This window comes from Dasypus novemcinctus, chromosome 18 (assembly GCF_030445035.2).
Source record: "Dasypus novemcinctus isolate mDasNov1 chromosome 18, mDasNov1.1.hap2, whole genome shotgun sequence".
In the NCBI taxonomy this organism is placed as follows: Eukaryota; Metazoa; Chordata; class Mammalia; order Cingulata; family Dasypodidae; genus Dasypus; species Dasypus novemcinctus.
The window spans coordinates 8,102,245-8,125,714 of NC_080690.1; the positions used below are offsets into that span (position 1 = coordinate 8,102,245).

The following is a 23,470-nucleotide window of genomic DNA, read 5'->3' on the forward strand; positions in this document are numbered from 1 at the left end:
AAAGCAAAGAAATGGAAGGGAGGAAAAGTGATAAGCTACATTTTAAGAAGAACAAATTCTCAGAAATATATTTTCAAATTCTGTAATTGTAATTATTAATAATACAAAGCCCAACAAATATTTATGATGTGCTTATTATGTGCCACTTGCTGTATAAGAGCTTTTCAAGCAAGCATCATTTCAGCTAATCCTCACAACAATTCTGTGACGTAGGTACTGTTATGACCTCCATTTCATTTAGGAAAGCCTGAGGCCCAGAAAGGTGATGTTCTTTGACAAGGAACTCACGGCTGGGAAGTGACAGAGCTGGGATTTGAAGCCAAGTCTCCTTGACTCTAGAATTTGAGCCCTTACATATTCCATACAAAATTGATTTTCTTTTGAAACAGATTGGTTAGGTGTAAACACAAATCACCAAAACTTACAAATCATGTCTAAAAGGGCCGCATCATTGAGAGTTGCATGCTTCTCCTGAAAGAAAGGATAAATTATCTCAAAATATGGTGATTCTCTGCTATTTGCACATATCACTAGGACTGGTCAGAACAGACTGCAAACATCCTCTCAAGAGTTTACTGACAGTTCTCCTGGTGAGAAACAAATATACCTTTTGGTTCATGTCTCAATCTAGGTACCCACAAGTCTTCTCCCAATTTATTCCACATTTATCACCTTAACTTCTTGTTTGGCTTTTTAAAAAAACATTTATTTTGAGGTAAAAGTGACATGCAATCAACTGCACATATTTAAAGTGTACAATATGGGAAGTTTCAATATATGAATATGAATATACCCATTGAACCATCACTACAATCAAGACAGTGAAAATACCTTTCAACCCCCCAAATTTCCTTGTGTCCCTTTCTAATTCTTTACTTAAATACCTCTTCCTCCCACCCCCGTTCCTAAGGAAACCACTGATCTGCTCTGTTACTATAGATCTGCACTTTCTAGAGTTTGATATGAATGCTAGTATAAGAATAATCTCTTTTTTTGCTTGGCTTCTTTTACTCAGCATAATTATTTTGATATTCATCCATGTTTTTGCATCTATCAGTAGTTCACTGCTTTTTATTGATGAGTAGCATTCTATTGCACAGCTACATCACAGTTTACTTATCCATTTATCAGGTGATGGGCATTTGGGTAGTTTCTAGATTTTGGCTATTATGAATAATGTGGCTATGGACATTCCCAACCATGTCTTTGTGTGAATATGTTTTCATCCCTCTTGGTTATATACCTAGGAGTTGAATGGCTCAATCATATGGTAGGTATACATTTAACTTTTTAAGAAACTGCCAAACTGATTTCCAAAGTGGCTGTACCATTTTTTGTTGTCACCAGCAGTGCATATATGAGAGTTCTAGTTCCTCCACATCCTCTCTACCTAGGTATGGCCAGCCTTTTACATTTTAGTCATTCTAATAAGTGTGTTGGGCTATCTTATTGTAGTTTTAACTCATATTACCCTAATGACTAATGATATGAGCATCTTTTGTTCATGTGCTTATTTGATGAACTGTGTGTTCAAATCTTTTGCCTATTTTTTTTTTAAATTGGGTTTTCTTTTTTTAATTTATGCCCCCCCCGCCCCCCCCACCCCCTGCTACACCTGCACTTGCTGTCTGTTGTGTCCATTTGCTGTATGTTCTTCTGTGTCTGCATACCTTCTTGTCTTCTTTTTAGGAGGCACCGGGACCGGATCCTGGGACCTCTGACGTGGGAAAGAGGCACCCAATCGCTTGAGCCATCTCAGTTCCCTGGTTTGTTGTATCTTTCATTGTCTTTCCTCTGTGTCTCTTTTTTGTTGTGTCATCTTCTTGCATCAGTTTGCAGTGTGGGCCAGCTCTCCACAGCATGGGCCAGCACCACCTTCACCAGGAGACCCTGGGAACCAAACCCAGGCCCCCACCATATGGTAGATGGGAGCCCAATCACTTGAGCCACATACACTTTCCTGGGTTGTTTTCTTATTATTGAGCACAAGAGCTATTATTCTAGCTAAAAATCCTTTTATCAGATATATGATTTAGAAATAGTCTACCAGTCTGTAGCCTGTCTTTTTGTTCTCATACATCATATGTATGCATCTATTTCTAGATTCTATTTTATTGCTTTGTCTATTTTTATGCCAATGCCACACTGTCTTGATTACTCTAGTTTTATAATTTCTTCCCGACCTTAGGATAATTGGAGACTTCAGTTAATTCTCCAGCTCTGATCTTTTCAATGGATTTTACCTATTCTGGGCCCTCTGCATGTACATAAGCATTTCAGAATCAGCTTTTAATTTCTGGAAAAAATCCTGCTGTTATTTAGACTAGGATTGCACTGAATCCACTGATCAACCTGGGGGAAACTGACAGCTTAACAATTTTGAATCTTCTGACCCATGAACATAATATATCTTTCCATTTATTTTTCTTTCATTTCTCTTAGCAGAGTTTCATAGGTTCAGTGCACAGGTCTTACACATCTTTTGTCACATTTATCCCTAAGTATTTCCTACTTTTTTGATGTAAATTTTTTAAAAAATTTCAATTTATGACTATTTGTTTCTTGTGTACAGAAATATAATTGAGTTTATATATTGGTCTTATATTCTGTAACCTTGTTAAATGATTTTCTATGCAGATGATCATATCATCTATGAATAGAGAGTTTTACTTCTTCCTTTCCAATTTAAATGGATTTTATTTCTTTGTCTTGCCTGACTGCACTGGCAAGAACTTCTAGTACAATGTTGAATAGAAGCAGTGAGCACAGATAATCTTAACTTGTTCCTGATCTTAGAGGAAAAGCATTCAGTCTTTCACCATTAGGTAAGATGTTAGTTGTAGGCTTTTTGTAGATGCCATTGATCAGTTTGAGGCTATTTCCTTCTATTCCTTATTTTGTATCTTTTCAAAAGGAATGGATGTTATGTTCGGTTTGTCAAATTCTTTTACTGTTTGTTTATAGTGATAATCAAATATACTTTTAAACATTTCTAATTTGGTGAATTATATTGAATGCTATTCAATTGTGAAACGACTCCTGCATTCCTAGGATGAATTCCACTTGGTTATGATATGCTATTCTTTTTTACATATTGTTGGATTCAATTTCCTTAATTTTTTTTTTAAAGATCTTTTTTTTTTTTTAAATTTCTCTCCCCCCCCCCAGTTGTCTGTTCTGTGTCTGTTTGCTGCATGTTCTTCTTTGTCCATTTCTGTTGTTGTCAGTGGCACAGGAATCTGTGTTTCTTTTTGTTGCATCATCTTGTTGTGTCAGCTCTGTGTGTGTGTGGCACCATTCCTGGGCAGGCTGCACTTTCTTTCGCACTGGGTGGCTCTCCTTACTGGGTGCACTCCTTGTGCGTGGGGCATGGCAGGGCACTCCTTTCGTGCATCAGCAGTGCACATGGGCCAGCTCCACACGGGTCAAGGAGGCCGGGGGTTTGAACCGCGGACCTCCCATGTGGTAGATGGACACCCTAACCACTGGGCCAAGCCCGCTTGTCTCATTGTGCTTAATTTTGGGCAAATTTCTGCATCAATCTCATAAGAGATACTGATCTGTAGTTTTCTTTTTTTGTGTTATCTTTCTCTCTTTCTTTGGTTTTGGTGTCTGGGGACTGCTGGCCTTACAGAATGAGTTGGCAAGTATTCCCTTCTCTTCACATTTCTGGAAGTGTGTAGAATTCAAAGCAGTTAGGTGTCCACTTTCTCTGCTTTACTCATTCAGTTACCATTTGTTCATCTGCTTTTCAGGTTCCTAAATTTTGCTGACATCTCTTATATACTGTGGTCTCTCTGGTCTTTGAAAATTTCTGTGTTTTGAAAATTTCTTGCTATTTTATTGGGTTTTTGACAGAGTGTTGAGGAAAATGCCTATGAATTTGCCATATTTTACAGGAAAATGTTGAGTTATAACTATAATATAAAAAATTCATATGCTCTGTTTGTGAAAAAAATACCAGTAAGAGAGTGAAAAGGCAAACACAGATTGGGAGAAGATATTCACTATAAGTTATCTGACTTATTCAGGATACATGAAGAACTCCTTCAATTTAATAAGAAAAAGACAACCTGATAAGAAAAATGGGCAAAAGATTAAACAGATTTCAGAGAAGAGAATATCCAAATGAACAATAAACAGATGAAAAGGCTCTTCACTTCATTGCCATCAGGGAAATTCGAATTAAAACTACAGTGAGACAACCCTAAATACCTAACAGGTCTGAAATGAAAAAGATGGAAAATACCAACTATGACAAGGATATGGAGCTGAACTTTTATGCACTGCAAGTAGGGGGTGCAAAGTGGTACAACTACCTGTGGAAACTTTTTGATGCTATTTACTAAAACTGAATATATTCATGCCCTTTGACCTAGCTCTATTTCATTCCACACTACTAGTGAGTGTAAATTAGCAAGACCCTTAGCTGTTATCCACCAAAGCTGAACGTATACACAGTTAGAAACTAGCAATTCCACTCTTAGGTATACACCAACAGATATGAGTACAAATGGTTACCAAAAGATATCTAGTATAAAATCCAAAGTAACACTATTTGTAATAGCTGAACACTTGAAGCTACCAAAATGGCCACCAGCGTTAGACATTAGATGTTAGATGTTAGATGTTCACAGAGTGAAATTTAGCAGTGAGAATGAAAAACCTTCAATGACATGCAACAATGTGGTTTACTCTAACAAAGGTAAGGTTGAATGAATGACTGAAGTCAGACATAAGAGTATGCAGAATAGGACATGACTTATGTAAAATACAAAAGCAGGCAAAACTACTCTGCTGAAGAACGAGCAAGATGGTGGTTGAGTAAGGAGCTCTTAGAGTCAGCTCCTGCTACAGGGCAGTTAGCAAACACCCAGAGCTCTCTGGAGCTTGCTGAAGCACCTGTCTGGGGGCTCCAGGAGACCAGAAGAGCATCCTGCAATGTTCTTGAAGGAGTGGAAGGAGAAGATTGCCCATCTGCAGAGAAGACTCATGAGTAGAGTGCTCCACATCCCGAAGGCTGGTGCCCATCCTACATTGGAGGCACAAGCCGCTTCAGGAGCTATTCCGCGGCTGGAATTGAAAGCTCCACTCCCCAAAATGGGGGAGGAAGAGACGATTGGGCACCAATTTCAGCTAATGATGAGTAAATTCAGCGGGCTACAGTATAACCCTGAGAACAGCTAAAGTTTGAGCCTGTCCAAGTCAGAAGGAGGCCGGGAGCCGCTGTCTGAACTCTGTGCCTGGCACGAGGGGAAGCGGGGTGGACTGAGGATCCTAGTGCTGGTGGGGACTGGCTTCTTTTCTTTTCTTTTCTTTTTTTTTTAGCTATGTTCATTTTATTCATTTGTTTTTAAAATAAAAGTCCTAAATAGTACTAATTTAAGCAAAATGTCACTTACTAACTAAAACACAGGTCAGAGGTGACTTTTACTTTTGAAATTGTTGAAGTAAAGTGTATTGGGGTCCAGATCACATTGCAGCTCTAGCCTAGGCCCCAGTGCCATCTCCAGCAGGAAGGAAGCTGCGGGAACCTGCGCCAGCCTCTCCTGGAAATTACCAGCCAAGCCATGGAGGCCGGTGATTGTCCTACTCTGGTGGCACTGAGCCACCCCAGGAGCTATTCTGTGGCTGGAATTGGAATCTCCATTTCCCAGAAACAGGAGGAAGTGATGGCTGGCTGCCGATTTCGGCTACTGATTGGTAGACTCGGCTGGCTAAGATATAACCCTGGGAAAAGCTGGGGTGAGAACCAGCCCAAGTCAGAAAGAGGTCAGTAGATGCCATTCTAACTCTGCCCCCAGCCTGAGGGGAAGCTGGGATGACTGAAACTCTCAGTGTCTGAAGGAACCAATTTCTTTCACACAGATTAGCCTACAGCCTGCTTAGGTTTCGGTCCTGCCTCGGTTTCCGTCCTGCCTCTGGCAGGGAGGAGGCTGAGGAGCCTTGTACCAGCCTAAACAGGTAACTGCAGGTACATTTGGCTGGAATAGACTGAAAATCAGAAGTCTACCAGGGCAACTGCGGTCATCTTGGACCCATACTGCATAGATTCCTGCCCACACCTGCAGCTCCATCCCTGCCCCAGGCAGAGAAGAAAGGGATGTGAAGCTTCATCAGTCTCTCTGGGCAGCTACAGTCTAGTCCTGCACTTGGATTATTCCACACAGCTGTGACTCTGCCCCTACCCCTGGCAAAGGAGAAAGTTGGAAGAAGCTTCATTGGTCCCTGGTGCAATGAGGGCAGTTTGAGCCTCCACAGCTTACATGCTTGGCTCCTACTGCACAATCAGCAAGGGAGAAAGGATAGAAAGCCCTAAACTAAAGAGAAAAACTGCACCCAGAATAAATACTCTAGTAAACCAGCTGCGAAGACACCAACAAAAAATTACAATCCACACCAAGAAACAGGAAGATATGGCCCAGTTAAAGGAACAAGATAAGCCTCTGAATGACATAAAGGAGTTGAGACAACTAATTATAGATGTTCAAACAAATCTCCTTAATAAATTCAATGAGATGGCTAAAGAGATTAAGAATATTGAGAAGACATTGGATGAGCACAAAGAAGCATTTGTAAGCATACATAGAAAAATAGCAGATCTTATGGGAATGAAAGGTGCAATAAATGAAATTTAAAAAACATTGGAATCATAAAATAGCAGATTTGAGGAGGCAGAAGAAAGGATTGGTGAGCTTAAAGAAATGGCCCCTGAAAGTGAACATACAAAAGAACAGATGAATAAAAGAATGGAAAAAATTGAACTAAATGATAGCAAAAGGCGTGCAAACATGTGTCATGGGTGTCCCAGAAGAAGAGAAGGAAAAAGGGGCAGAAGGAATATTTGAAGAAATAATGGTAGAAAATTTCCCAACCCTATTGAAAGACATAGATATCCTTGTACAAGAAGCACAATGTGCTCCCATCCAAAAAAATCCAAATAGATCAACACCAAGACACATACTCATCAGAATGTCAAAGGCCAAAGACAAAGAGAGAATTCTGAGAACAGCAAGAGAAAAGCAATGCATAACATATAAGGGATATCCAATATTAGGTGCTGATTTTTCACCAAAAACCATGGAGGCAAGAAGACAGTGGTCTGATATATTTAAGATAACTACAAGAGAAAAACTTCCAGCCAAGAATCTTATATCCAACAAGACTGTCTTTCAAAAATGAGGGTGAAATTAGAATATTCATAGATAAACAGAAACTGAGAGAATTTCTAAGCAAGACACCAGATTTTCAGTAACTACTACAGGGTGTGCTAGAGCCTGAAAAGAAAATACAGGAGAGAAGGACCTGGAAGAGAATCTAGAAATGAAGATTATATCAATAAAAGTAACAAAGTGTCAAAAAAGTGGTGAAAATAAAATATGACAGATAAAACTCAAATAGTCAGGAATAAACTTAACCAATGACGTAAAGCACTTGGATTCAGAAAACTGCAACTCAATGTTAAAACAAATCAAAAATGCCCTAAATAACTGAAAGAACATTCCATGCTCATGGATTGGAAGACTAAATATCATCAAGATGTCAGTTCTACTCAAACTGATATACAGATCTAATGCAATCCCGATAAAAATTCCACCAGCATTAAAGAAAAAAATTGAAAACATGATCATTAAATTTATTTGGAAGGGTAAGGAGTCCTGAATAGCCAGCATCATAAAAAGGAAAAGTGAACCCTCATCTCCAGACTTTAAATCATAATACTTACCTATAGTGGTAAAAACAGCATGTTACTAGCCTAAAGACAAACACAATAGACTAATGGAACCAAATTTATGGTTCAGAAACAGACCCGCACAGGTATGGTCAATTAAATTTTGACTAGCCTGTCAAACTCACACAGCTCGGGCATGACAATCCATTCAATGAAAGGTGCTGAAAGAATTGGACATCCATAGCTGAAAGAAGGAAGGAGGACCCCTATCTCACACATTATCCAAAAATTAACTCAAAATGATCAAAAAACTAAAAATAAAAGCAAGAACCATAAAACTTCTAGAAGAAATTGTATGAAAATATCTTCAAGACCTGTGGTAGATGGTGGATTCTTAAAGGAGATAAGAGAGGGACTGAACTACTGATGTTTAATGTATGTAGAAGTTTTAATTAGCTTTACTGGAGAGGTCTGGAAATGTATAGAATGGATGGTAACACACAGTGAGTAACAGCTAGTTTATAAATGGGGATATGACTGAAAATGATAGTCTAGTTATATAAATACCAATTGGCAGAATGCTAGGGAATAATCTAGGAAGTAGATAGCACAGTAAACCAAGAGGTGGATGAGAATTGTGGTTGATGGCACAGATGCAAGAGAACAAATGTATATCACTGCTGCAGGGTGTTGGGAATGTGGAGAAGCATGGGAAAAATATAGCTGGAGTGACCCATGGACTGTGGTTAGGAGTAATAATATAATACTCTTGCATCTATGCAAAAGATGTACTGTGTTGATACTGAGGCAGTATGGAAAATATGAGCCAGATGTACACTATGGATGTGATAACAATCAGATGATATTATTTTATCTGTAGCAAATGACACACCACATTGTGGTATATTGATGGAAGGGTGTTGTTTGGGAATTCTGCACATGTGCATGATAAGTTTACAACTTCTGTCATAAAAAAATATATTTAAAAAATAATAGGGTGAATTGGGGGAAAAACACACCAAATATAAGATAAGGATTATGATTAGTAGTAAGACTTTGACACTATTCTTTCATAATTTGTAACAAATGTCTCATGACAAGGTGTTGGTGGTGGGTTAATGTATGGGAGCCCTGTATGATGTTATGCATGTTTGCTTTTTAAGTTCACAAACTTTTACTATACACTTAATTATTTACGTATGTTCATATATAAATGATATAAAGAGAATAATAAGATTGGTTAGGGGAAAATACTTTGTTTAGTAGTAATATTTTGACAATGCACTTTAATTATTAGTTAAAACGATTTTAAAACAATGCAAGTTATTGGTGGTAGGATGAGATGTTATATATGTTTGTTTGATTTTATATAGATTTGTTTTGTAAGTCCACAACTATTATACACTTATTTATGTATGAGTGATATTATTTCAATAAATTTAAAAAACCTATTCTCTGCTGTTGCTGTAGAAGTCAGAGGAGTTAATGTCCCCAGGGATGGGAGGGCTAGGCCCAGGGAGTGATGGCAATGGTATAAGGGTCATGTCTTCTTTCTACATTTGGTGTTGGTTTCACAGGTGTGCTCAGTTTGCGAAAATACATTTATCTGTATACTTATTTTTCTATAACAACTTTATACTTAACGAAGAATAGTGAATTTAAAATTAAGATGTGGGAGTATGTATAGATAAAGTGATAATTCTTCTCTTCCCTACTGTCAGGCTTCCTAAGTGAAACCCAGTTAGCTGTCCATATGTCTCTTTCCAGACTCCCTCTATGCCAGGGGTTCTTAGCCTCAGCTTTACTGATGTTTGGGGCTGGATACTTCTTTGTGGTAGGGGTTGCAGGATGTTTAGCAGTATCTACTACTCACTGGATGCCTACAGCATCCCTTCCCCAGTTTATTTATTTATTGGGGGCGGAGGAGTATTAGTATACAGCCACACAACAAGAAAAAGTCTTTTTAAAAAATACTTTTTATTGCTAATGTATATACAACTCAAAATTTCCCATTTTAACCACTTTCTAATGTATAATTCAAGTGTATTAATTACATTCACAATATTGTACTGCCATCACCCATATTCCCATTACCCTAAATTTTTTTTTAGGAGGTAAGGGGGATGGGATGGAAAGGAGACCTCATACTTGGGAAGCAGGTGCTCAACCACTTGAGCTACATCTGCTCCCCTAACCCAATTTTTTCATTACCTGAAAGAGAAACTCTGTAACCTATTAAGTAATAATTCCCTTTTCTCCTCCCCCTCCATTCTTCTGGTAACCTATAATCTACTCTGTGTCCCTAGAAAATTTGCTTCTTCTAGGTATTTCATATGAGGTCATATAATGTTTGCCTTTTTGTGCCTGGATTATCCTCCCCCAGTTTTAACAACCAAAACATCTCCAGATATTGCCAAATGTTCCCTGCGGGGCAAACTTGGCCCAGCTGTGAACTGCTTCAGGCATATATACTTATTTGTATGCATAATATATAGTTTCTATATTGTATACAAAGATCTAGTTTATTCTTTTTAATGTCTAAACAATATTGCTATGTGGATGTATTATCTAATCTCCTTCTTATGGGTATTTCCAATTTTTTGCTTTTTAAACAACACTAATGTTAACAACCACATATGTAAATGCTATATACATACTTATAAGTCATATTATTTATATATGTCTCTTTGTTTTCTAGTATTTCTTCAGTATAAATTTCTAGAAGTGGAACTGCTGGGTGAAAAAGTATATATATTTAAATGTGAATGAGGGAAGGGTATACCAGAATTCTTTGTACTATACTTGCAACTTCTCTTCAATCTGAAATTATGTTATAACAAAAACAAATAAGTAAATAAATAAAAACATGTGAAAGAGAGTGTCTACTAATAACTGCCAATACAAACAAATGTGACAATCTGATAGGTAAAAAACGTACTGCAGGAGGCGGGAAGCCAAGATGGCAGCAGAGTACAGCATTCCTAGAGTAAGGTCATACTACAGGGCAGTTAGTAATCACCCAGAGCTATCTAAAACACATTTGGGGGCTCCAGGAGACCAGAAGAGCATCCTGCAACATCCTTGAAAGTATGGAAGGAGGAGACTGCCCGTCTACAGAGTAGATTCGTGAGTAGAGCTTTCCAAGCAGTGGAGGTCAGTGCCTGGGGCGCAAGGCACCTGGGGAGCTTTTCCATGGCTGGAGTTGGAAGCTCTATTTCCCAAAAGATGGGGGGGAGGAAGACATGGTGTGGCACAGACTTCAGCTACTGATTAGTAAATTCAACAGGCTAAAGTATACTCGTAAGAATAGCTAACCTTGGAGCCTGTCCAGGTCGGAAGGAGGTCAGTAACCACCCTTTTGACTCTGCCCCCAGCAAGAGGGGAAGGGAGGCCAACTGAAAATCACAGTGCTGGTAGGAACTGGCTTCTTTCCACCCAGATCATATTGTAGCTGTAGCCTAAACCCCAGCAGGGAGGAAGCTGAGGGGGATCCGCACCACTTCTCTGGGAAGCTGCAAGGCACATCGTAGAGGCCCGTACGCATCCTGCTCTAGTAGTGCAGGCCAACTCAGGAGCTATTTCATGGTTGGAGTTAGAAGCTCTATATCCCATAAACAGTGGAGGAAGAGACAGTTGTCCACTGATCTCAGCTACTGATTAGTGGGCTTGGCTGGATAATGTATAATCCTAGAAACAGCTAGGGTTTGAGCCTGTCCAAGCTGGAAAGAGTCCGGTAGCTGCCATTTTTACTTTGCCCCTGGCATGACGGGAAGCAGAGCTGACTGAAAATCCAGGGAAGTTAGGGACTGGCTTCTTTCCCCCAAGGTCGGCCTGCAGCGCTAGCCTAGGCTCCAGCCCCACCTCCAGCAGAGAGGAAGCTGGCGGGATCTGCACCAGGCTCTCTAGGCAACTGCAAGTGCTCTCCACCCACACAGGCTGAATAGTTGATTACCTGAGGCTGCATCCCTGCACCCCAGTAAGATAGGAGAGGTGCTGGGCATCCTTGGCCTCTCTAGGTAATGGCAGGTGTTTTTAGCCCACACAAACTGGTTTGTTGTATGCCTTTGAGTCCATCTCCACCTCTGTCCCCCCATAGGATAGGAGGGGGCTGGTGTTTGCCCAGCTTCTCTAGGTAACTGCAGGTGCTTTTGGCCCACACAACCTGCACTGGTGTGTACTTATAGATCCACCCTCACCCCCCAATAGGAAAGGAGGGGGCTGGTGTTTCACAGCCATTCTGGGCAATGGCAGACACTTTCAGCCTGCATAGACTGAACTGTTGGATGTCTATGGATCTACCCCCACCCCCAATAGGATAGGAGGGATCTGGTCTCCACAGCCTCTGGTCTCCACAGCCTCTCTGGACAATGGCAGGTACTTTCAGTCTACAGGGACTGAATTGTTAGGTGCCTGTGGAGCCATCCCCATGCCGTAATAGAATATGAAAGGGCTAGTGTTTCCTCAGCCTCTCCAGGTCACTGCAGATATTCTTGGCCTAAAGGGACTTAACTGTTGGGCACACATAGAACCACCCCCACCACCCAATATGATAGGAGGGGGCTGGTGCTTCCTCAGGCTCTGCCGGCAACAGCGGGTACTTTCAGCCTACAGGGACCGAACTGTTGGATGGTGGTTCTGTTCCCACCTGCTACAGGGAAGAAGGGACAGTACTCCCTCAGGCTCTCCGGGCAACAGCGGGTACTTTCGACCCACAGGGATTAGACTACTGGGAACTCTAAAGGGTCCAATCCCACCCCTGGCAGGGAGGGTGTCAGGTGCTACATCAGTTTATCTGGGCAACTGTGGTCATTTTGGACCCACACAGAATGAATTGCTGCCCACAACTATAGTTCCATCCCTGCCCAAGGTAGGGGAGGAAGGAGTGTGAAGCTTCATCAATCTTTCCAGGAAACTACAGTCTTGTCCTGCCCAACTTGGATTATTACACATGGCTGCAGCTCTGTCCCTACCCCTGACAGAGGAGAAAGGTGGGAGAAGCTTTATCAATTCCTGGGGCAGTGTGGGCAGCTTCAGCCTCCATAGGTTACAGAACCAATTACATCCTCAATTCCTACTATACAAAGAGCAAGGGAGAAAAGACAAGGAAATCCTAAACTAAATTGAGAAATTACCCAGAATAAATTCATCTACCGAGCTAGGTACGAAAATACCAACAAAAAATTACAATCCATACCAAGAAACAGGCCCACTTAAAGGAAAAAGATAAGGCTGCAATTGACATAAAGGAGTTGAAACAACTAATCATAGGTATTTAAACAAATATCCTTAATAAATTCAATGAGATGGCTAAAGAGATTAAGTATATTATGAAGACACTGGGGGAGCACAAAGAAGAATTTGAAAGCATACATAGAAAAATAGCAGACCTTATGGGAATGAAAGGTGCAATAAATGAAATAAAAAATACACTGGAGGCATATAATTGCAGATTTGAGGAAGCAGAAGAAAGGATTGGTGAGCTTGAAGACATGGTCCCCGAAAACGAACATACAAAAGAACAGATGAAGAAAAGAATGGAAAAAATTGAAATAGGTCTCAGGGAACTAAATGACCATAAGAGACATGCAAACATACATGTCATGCATATCCCAGAAGGAGAAGGGAAAAGGTGAAGAAGGAATATGTGAAGAAATAATGGTGGAAAATTTCCCAGCCCTATTGAAGGACATAGATATCAGTGTCCAAGAAGCACAACATACTCCCATCTGAATATATCTGAATAGACCAACTCTGAGACACATACTAATCAGAATGTCAAATGCCAAAGATAGAGTGAATTCTGAGAGCAGCAAGAGAAAAGCAAGGCATAATATATAAGGGATACCCAATAAGATTAAGTGCCGATTTCTCATCAGAAACCATGGAGGCAAAAAGGCAGTGGTATGATATATTTAAGATACTGCAAGAGAAAAACTGCCAGTCAAGAATTTTATATTGAGCCAGACTATCTTTCAAAAATGAGGGTGTTAAGAATATTCACAGATAAACAGAAACTGAAAGAGTTTATAACAAAAAGACCAGCTTTGCAGAAGTACTAAAGGGAGTGTTACAGCCTGAAAAGGACAGGAGAGAGAAATTTGGAAGAGAGTCTAAAAATGATTACTGTATCAGTAACAGTAACTATAAGTGTCAAAAATAAAATGACATAAAATGCAAAGATCAAAATGGATGAAATAAGACTGCCTTTATAGTAATAACATTAAATGTTAATGGATTAAACTCCCCAATCAAAAGACACAGACTGGTGGAATGGATAGGAAAATATATACTGTCTGCAAGAGAAGCACCTTAGACCCAAGAATACCAACAGAATGAGAGTGAAAGGTTAGAAAAAGATATTCCATGCAGGCAGTAACCAAAAAAAAAGCTGGGGTAGCTATACTTACATCAAATGATATAGACTTTAAAAGCAAAACTGTTGTTAGTGACAAGGCAAGATATTGCATATTAATAAAAGGGATGGCTTACCAGGAAGAAATAACAATCATAAATGTGCATGCACCTAACCAGAATGCCCCAAGATACATGAGGCAACACTGGCAAAACTGAAGGAAGAAATAGATATCTCTACAACAGTAGTTGGAGACTTCAATACACCCCTCTTAGCATTGGATAGAACATGTGGGCAGAGGATCAATAAAGAAACAGAGGGAAACGGACTTTGGCCCAGTGGTTAGGGCATCCGTCTACCATATGGGAGGTCCGCGGTTCAAACCCTGGGCCTCCTTGACCCATGTGGAGCTGGCCATGCGCAGCACTGATGCGCGCAAGGAGTGCCGTGCCACGCAAGGGTGTCCCCCGCGTGGGGCAGCCCCACGCGCAAGGAGTGCACCCGTGAGGAAAGCCGCCCAGCATGAAAAGAAAGAGCAGCCTGCCCAGTAATGGCGCCGCCCACACTTCCCGTGCCGCTGACAACAGGAGCGGACAAAGAAACAAGACGCAGCAAATAGACACCAAGAACAGACAACCAGGGGAGGGGGGAAATTAAATAAATAAATAAATCTCTAAAAAAAAAAAAAAAGAAACAGAGAGTTTGAATTGAATAATATGAGAAATGGACTAAATCTAATAGACATATACAGAACACTGCACCCCAAAACAGCAGGCTATACATTCTTTTTAAGTGCTCATGGATAGACTGACTAAGATAAAAAGAGAGAATATGCAAATAAATGAAATAAAAAAATGACACCACAAAAATAAAAGAGATCATAAGAGGATACTATGAACAACTTTATGTAAAAAAACTAGACAATATAGACAAAATGGAAAAATTCCTAGGAACATACAAACAGCCTACAGACCCTAGAAGAAGTAGAAGACCTCAGCAAACCAATCACAAGTAAAGAGACTGAAATAGTCATCAAATAGCTCCCCAAATTGAAAAGCCCAGGGCCAGATGGTTTCACAAGTGAGTTCTACAAAGCATTCAAAGAATTTTTAATACCAATCTTACTCAAGCTCTTCCAAAGAATTGAACAAGAAGGAACACTACCAAACTCATTCTATGGAGCCAATATCACCCTAATACCGAAGCTAGATAAAGATATTATGAAAAAAGAAAATTACAGACCCATTTTTCCAATGAATACAGATGCAAAATCCTCAATAAAATGCTTGCTAATCAAATCCAACAACACATTAAAATAATTATTCAGTAAACGGATATGGCTCAACCAATTGGGCTCCCATCTACCATATAGGAGACACAGGGTTCCATCTCCAGGGCCTCCTGGTGAGGGCAAGCTGGCCCATGTGGTAAGCTAGCCCATGCGGAGCACTGGCCCACTCAGGAATGTGGTCCCATGCAGGACTGCTGCCCTGCGTGGGAATGTTGCCCCGTATGGGAAAGCTGCCCCATGCAGGAGTGCCAGCTGATGAGGAGACCTGGTACAGCAAGATGATGCAACAAGAGACACAGAGGAGAGAAAACAAGAAGATGTAGTAGAACAGGGGAGCTGAGGTGGTGCGAGAGTAATTGCCTGTCTCCCACTCTGGAAGGTCCTAGGATCAGTTGCCAGAGCTGCCTAATGAGAATACAAGGAGACACAGGACACACAGTGAATGGGCACAGAGAACAGACAACAGAGGGACTGGGGTGGTGGGAAGAAATAAATAAAAAATAAATCTTAAAAAAAAAAATTATTCCTCACGATCAAGTGGGTTTTATACCAAGCATGCAAGGGTGGTTCAATACAAGAAAATCAATCAGCATAATACACACATTAGTAAACTGAAGAAAAATCACATGATCTGATTGATTGATGTAGAAAAGGCATTTGACAAAATACAGTATCCTTTCTTGATAAAAATACTATGAAAGATAGGAATTGAAGGAAACTTCCTCAAAATGATAAAGGCCATATATGAAAAACCCACAGCTAACATTGTACTCAATGGTAAAAGACTGAAACTTTTCTATTGAGATCTGGGACAAGACAAGGATGTCCACTGTCACCACTGCTGTTCAATATAGTGCTAGAGGTTCTAGCTAGAGCAGTCAGGCAAGAAAAAGAAATAAAAGGCATCCAAATTTGGAAAGAAAGTAAAACTTTCACTATTTACAGATGATATGATCCTATATCTATAAAGTCCCAAAAATTCTACATCAAAGCTGCTAGAGCTAAGAGATGATTTCAGTAGAGTATCAGGCTACAAGATCAATATGCAAAAATCAGTGGTTTTTCTATTCACTAGTAATGAGCAATCTAAGAAGGAAGTCAGGAAAAAATTCCATTTACAATAGCAACTAAAAGAATCAAATATTTAGGAATAAACTTAACCAAAGATGTAAAGCACTTGTATTCAGAAAACTATAATGCATTGCTAAAAGAAATAAAAAAAGACCTAAATAATTGGAAGAACATTCCATGCTCATGGATTGGAAGACTAAGTATCATTAAGATGTCAATTCTACTCAAATTGATATACAGATTCAAAGCAATCCCAACAAAAATTCCACCAGCATTTTTTAAACAAATGGGAAACACAATTATCAAATTATCTGGAAGGGTAAGAGGCACCAAATAGCCAGAAATATCTTAAAAAGGAAAAGTGAAGTTGGAGGACTCTCATTTCCAGACTTTAAATCATATAACCTAGCTATAGTGATAAAAACAACATGGTATTGGCATAAAGATAGACACATAGACCAATGGAACCAAACTGATGGTTCAGAAACAGACCCTCACATCTTCGGCCAAGTGATTTTTGAGAAGCCTGTTAAATCCACCCAGCTAGGATAGAATAGTGTATTTAACAAATGGTCATGGGAGAACTGGATATACATAGCCAAAAGAAAGAAAGAAGACCCCTATCTCTCACCTGATACAGAAATGAACTCAAAATGGATCAAAGACCTAAATAGAAAAGCAAGTACCATAAAGCTCCTAGAAGAAAATGTAGGGAAACATCTTCAAGAACTGGTGGTACATGGGAGGTCCATGGTTCAAACCCAGGGCATCCTGACCTGTGTGATGAGCTGGCCCACGTGCAATGCTGATATGTGCAAGGAGTGCCATGCCACACAAGAGTGTCCCCCCATAGGGGAGCCCCACGTGCAAGGAGTGCACCCTGCAAGGAGAGGTACCTAGTGCAAAAAATGCAGCGCCCAGAGATGGCATGGCACACGTGGAGAGCTGACACAGCAAGATGACACAACAAAACAAGACATAGATTCTGGGTGCCACTGACAAGAATCCAAGTAGACACAGAGGAACACACAGCAAATGGACAGAGAGAGCAACTGGGGGGAAGGAGGGGTTGGGGAAGGGAGAGAAATGATAAAAAAGAAAAAGCATATAAAAAAAAAGAACTGGTGTTAGGTGGTAGATTCTTAAACCTTACACCAAAAGCACGAGCAATGAAAGAAAACATGGATAAATGGGACCTCCTCAAACTTAAACACTTCCATGAATCAAAGGACTTCATCAAAAAGGTGAAAATGTAGCCCGCTCAATGGGAGAAAATATTTGGAAACCATATATCTGATAAGGGTTTGATTTCCATTCTATATAATGAGATCATACAACTCAATAAAAGAGCAAGCAATCCAATTTAAAAATGGGCAAAAGATTTAAAGACATTTCTCCAAAGAGGAAATACAAATGGCCAAAAAGCACATGAAAAATTTTCCATATCACTAGCTATTAGGGAAATGCAAATCAAAACAACAATGAGATATCAACTAACACCACACAGAATGGCCATTATTAAAAGAACAAACAACAATAAGTGCTGGAGAGGATGTGGAGAAATGGGAACACTCCTTCACTGTTGGTGGGATTGTAAAATGATGCAGCTTCTGTGGAAGAGTTTGGCATTTCCTCAGGAAGCTAAATATAGAACTACCATATGATCCAGCAATTCCTCTACTAGGATATCTCCAGAAGAACTAAAAACTAGGACATGAACAAACATCTGCACACGATGTTCATAACGGCATTATTCACAATTGCCAAAAGATGGGAACAACCCAAGTGTCTGTCAACCAATGAATGGATAAACAAAATGTGGTATATACATACGATGGAATACTATGTAAGAAGAAATGAAATTGGGACACATATGACAACATGGATGAATCCTGAGGACATTACATTAAGTGAAGTAAGCCAGACACAAAAAGACAAATATTGCATGGTCTCATTAACATGAATTAAATATGAAGAATAAACACTTGGAGTTAAAACCTAGAGTATAGGTTAGTAGGAGATAAGAGGAGGGTTGAAAAGACCTACTGATGCTTAATGTATGCAGAAGTTTTAACTAACTTGACTTAAGGGTGTGGAAATGGATAGAGTTGAGGGTAACACATTATAATGAGTAGCAACTGTTTTTATAAATGGGATTGTGGCTGAAAAGTAAATGTCAATTGAAAGAAAGCTAAAGAATAATCTAGGAACTGAATAACACAATGAACTCAGAGGTGGATGAGAATTATGATTGAGGGTTCAAATGCAAGTGTCCTTCTGTGAGGTAGAGCAGATGTACATCACCATCGCAGGGTGGTGGGAATGTGGAGAAGCTTGGGAAAACTACAATTGGTGTGACCTATAGACTGTGGTTAACAGCAATACTATAATATTCTGGCATTGATGCCAAAGACATATTGTGTTGATAATGGAGCTTTATGTGCCAGTTATAGACTACAGACCATAATTGGTGGTAATAGTCTAATATTATCTCATAATCTGTAACAAATGTTCTACCACGGTATGTTGTGTGTTGGTGAAGGGGTATTGTATGGGAATTCTACACACATGTATGATTGTTTTGCAAGTTCACAAACTCTGTAATAAAAAAATATTTTTAACAAATAGGGTGGGTTGGGGGAAAAATACACCAAATTTAAGATAAGGACTTTAGTTAGTATATTTTGACGATGCTCTTGCAAAGTTTGTAACAAATGTTTCAAAACAATGCAAAGTGTTGGTGAAAGGTTGATGTATGAGACCCCTGTGTGATGTATGTTTATTTTATAAGTCCATAATCTTTACTATACACTTATTGTTTATGCATGTGCATATATGAATGATACACTCAATTAAAAATATCTTAAGAAAAACATACTGCACATTTTTATACTTGCATTGTTTGTTGTGTTTTTTTTTTCCATTCAAGGTATTTACTTTTTTCCCCTTATTGATTTATAGGCATTCTTTGTAAGTTAAAGCCATATAAAAATTCATTACCTCTCCACTACACTATAGCAGTACATAGGCTTTGTCGCTTCATAAATAGTTTAGTAGCTCCTGCAATCCTTTTTGGATTAAGGAAAGGAAGAAAGAAAAAGAACTGAGAGATAGCAGGTTGTTCAAGTTTAATTATTTTGAATACTGTTACCTCACAAAGCAGAAGCAAATCCTGAATAAGAGACTCCTTTCTTTGATGGAAGTTTATGGTCTGCAGTTGATTTTCAGACAAAAAATCCCATGCTTTTAAGATTGTTGTCATTTCCGTCATGGGGATTTTCAAGATGATCCTCCTAATAAACTCAGCAATAGTCTCATCCATCTCTTTGGCTCTTTAACAACATCACAGAGTATAAAACAAATACATAAGTTAAACTTAAATGTGAATTTTCACCACCATATTTTTAGCTGGGATTTTGAACATCCAAATGTTTATCTTTTACCATCACATAGCAGACAGATTTAACATAAGGACTTTATTTTCTCTTTAAGCTATATATTTAAATACGTAATAGTTTTTCAAAATTAGTGCTATTGCTCCTTTCTTGGTTAGAGTATTTGGATCCTTTGATGGCAAGGATATACCATTCATTCATTCATTCACTGATTCCTGTAACAAGTTACTGAGCACCTATGCATGCCAGACACTTTTCTAGGCACCAGGGATTGATAAATCAAGGAACAAAACAGACAAAAGTCCCTGCTGGGAAGCGGACTTGGCCCAGTGGTTAGGGCGTCCATCTACCACATGGGAGGTCCGCAGTTCAAACCCCAGGCCTCCTTGACTCGTGTGGAGCTGGCCCATGCGCAGTGCTGATGGGCGCAAGGAGTGCCCTGCCATGGAGGGGTGTCCCCCGTGTAAGGGAGCCAAACGCGCAAGGAGTGCGCCCCGTAAGGAGAGCTGACCAGCGCGAAAGAAAGTGCAGCCTGCCCAGGAATGGCACGGCACACACAGAGAGCTGACACAACAAGATAATGCAACAAAAGGAAACACACATTCCCGTGCCACTGACAAGAACAGAAAGCAGTCAAAGAAGAACAAGCAGCAAACAGACACAGAGAACAGACAACTGGGGCGGGGGGGGGGAAGGGGAAAGAAATAAATAAAAAGTCCCTGCCAATATACATACATTTCAGTGGGGGAGCTGGGGAGAGAAAAGTGCAAAAGTGCAGTAGAAAAAATGGAGTGGTGTTAGGCAGGTTGGAAGTGAGGCTTGAGTGGAGGGTGAGCAGAGTAGGCCTCCTAGAGAAGTGGACAGTTGTAATCCTTGGAGAGAGGGAGTGAGCCATGTGGTTTCTGGTAGAAGAGCTTTCCAGGCAGAAAAAACAGCAAGGGCAAAACCCTGAAGCCAGAGCCTGCCTGGGGCCTTCAAGAAACAATGAGAAGGCCTCCAATGAGGCTGCGTGGAAACAAGTGAGGGGATATAGTGGAGGAGATGAGATCAGAGATCCTGGAGAACCTTTTGGGCCACTGTAAGATTTACAGCTCGTACGCTCACAGAAATGGGCCTGCTGGAAGGTGCTGAGCAGAGGCAGGCTTTGTTCTCATTTAGTTTTCTACCAGGATCAGTCTGGCTTCTGTGCTGAGAATGTAGTCTAGGGAGGCTAGGACAAAAACATGGAACTGAATAGGAGGCTGCTGTGATAATGCCCGTAAGAATGATGGTGCATCAAGGTGGAGGAGTTGGAAGTGGTCAGATTCTGGATATAATTTTTTCAAAACTTTATATTTTAGTAAAGTTGTAGGTTTACAGAGAAATTACACACAAAGTACAGAGTTCCCTTACCACACACCCCCATCCCCTCCCCAGTGTTCTCCAATATTAACATTTTGCATTAGTGTGGTACATTTCTTTACAATTGATAAACTAGCATTATTAGAATTATATTATTAATTAAGGTCCATAGTTTACATTAGAGTTTACTCTTTGCAATGTGTGGGTCTATGGTGATTTTTGGTTTGTTTTGTGGTAACATGTATACAATATAAAATTGCCCATTTTAACCACTTTTGAATATACAATTCAGTGGTATTTATTACATTCAGTGTTGTGCTACCATCATCACCATCAGGACATATATTTGAGAGACAGCCCACAGGATTTCCTGATACATTCAACATGGAGTGTGAGTGAAAAAGAATAATCAAATATGATACCAAGGTTTTCTCTAAGCAACTCAAAGTATGGAGTTGCTGTGACCTGGGAGAAGACTGTGGGTGGGGCAAAGGAAAGCTTAAGAATTTTATTTGCAACCTGAAAATTTAAGATAACCATTAGATCCCAAAGGGAGATATTGAATAAACAGCTGGATTTATGGGTCCAGAGGATATAGCAAGAGCTGGGGATAAGTGAGGATTATAATCTCTTGATTCTTTAAAGAGTCACTAATAACATAAAGCCATTACCTGCATTTTTCCTGCCCCATGCCTGAAGGTGAGTCAACTGTCCAAAAGATCTTGAGCCCCAAATCTGTTTTGGCTCCCTCCATAATAGGCAAGGGCAATAATCTTCATTAGTATAAATAGTGGCAGTATTAAAGATGATGAGTAGGGAAGGGGGACTCTGAGTCCTTTTATTACTTTCCTCAGGGCAGAAGTTGTGTTGCGCTAAGTGTGACAGCTGATCTCAAAGTGTGCTACCTATTTGGGGACACTGATGAGCATCTCTCTCTCTTAAAATATATAACATAAAAAGCAAGCAAGTGTGATTTTTAAACAAAGTTTAAGCTGGAATCTACAAACTTTAGCTTCCCTTAACAGCCTGTCTTCCAGGCAGGAGTACACAGATATTGATGTAAATCTGTCAGAAGCCAGTCTGTCAATTCCACCCACTCCCACAAATATTATAGGATTTCCAATGACATACTGGTGTATTCCTCTATAGTATCCTGGCTGTGACTTACTTCTACCTTAAGAATTTTTTGAATACTGCATATAATTTATGATAAAACTGCCTTCTTCAGAGAAGATATGGGTAGTTGGCTGTATTTTTAAAAGATACTGAAAATGAGAGGTAAAAAAAAGATAAAGAGGAATGATTAGTTATCGTTAGAAAGAGAAAAATAACTGAAATAAGAACATGGGAACAGAAGCAGGATCATGAAAATTGAGTCTGGTTTGTTTCCTTGTCTCATGGTCAAGACGAAATTCCTTACATGGTCTACAAGGTTGTGCCTTGCCTGGTCCTTGCCTCCCTCCCCATCATCTACTGTTCTCTCCTGGGCTTTCTGAGCTCCAGCTCCTGTGAACTTTTAGTTTCTCTAATGCAAAATGATCCCTCCACTGTACCTGTTGTTATTCCTGCCTAGAAGGTTCTTCCTAAACATACTCATATGGATGGCTTCTTTTTGTAATTAAGGTCTCAGCTTAGATGCCTTCTCAGAGAGGTTTTTTTCTGACCACCCAATCTAAAGTTATTTCCCCACCTTCCACTGCCTATTTTCGCTAAGATCTGCAATTATCTTATTATTTTATTGTCTCTACAATATTTTACTGAGATCCAAAAGGATGGGAGTTATGTTTGTCTTATTCATAGCTATAGCCCTAAAATCTAGACCAACATGTCTAGTCAGTAAATCTAGTCAGCCCAAGCACCGTTTAATATGGACTTGATAAATACTTATGGAATGAATGACTAGAAACTTTCCCTAAGCGATACGCATGAGGAGATAAACAACCCGGAAGGATTAGTTCTTAACCGTCAGTGAGGTATCAAACCAACATTTTTCCCACCAAGAACACGGCGAGGGGTGGGGTGAGCGGGGGAGTTGCTTAAAACGAAGATTCCTGGACTCCAGCAACTAAAATTGGGAGAGGAGGCGCAAGTAGGCCTTGAGATTTTGCGTTTTTAAAGAGCAAAACGTCTGAGGATTCTCAATTCTCGGTAAAGTTTGCAGAACGCCATTCTAAAGAATTCTGGGAGAAAGAGCCCACTCAACCCTAAAGAAAGTTGGAAAACCCTTAAAAAGACTTAATCTGACTCCCGAGTATTATCTTTATATTTATACACGTCTTTATATATCATATATCATATATATATATATATATCGTTTTTACTTAGCGCTTAGGAAAGTGTCTGGCACA

The 23,470-nt window shown here is 39.7% G+C and overlaps 1 protein-coding gene across 1 annotated transcript in view; it reads right to left on the reverse strand.

The window, feature by feature from the left end:
- CENPN (centromere protein N) overlaps window positions 1-23,470 on the reverse strand; it is a 40,249-nt gene that overhangs the window by 16,301 nt on the left and 478 nt on the right. The window contains exons 2-3 of the mRNA XM_004449494.4: window positions 19,538-19,718; window positions 426-471 (exon numbers count right to left, since the gene is read on the reverse strand). Coding sequence (XP_004449551.1) covers window positions 426-471; window positions 19,538-19,708 — 217 coding nt within the window. The 5' untranslated portion in view covers window positions 19,709-19,718. The remainder of the gene's footprint in view (window positions 1-425; window positions 472-19,537; window positions 19,719-23,470) is intronic.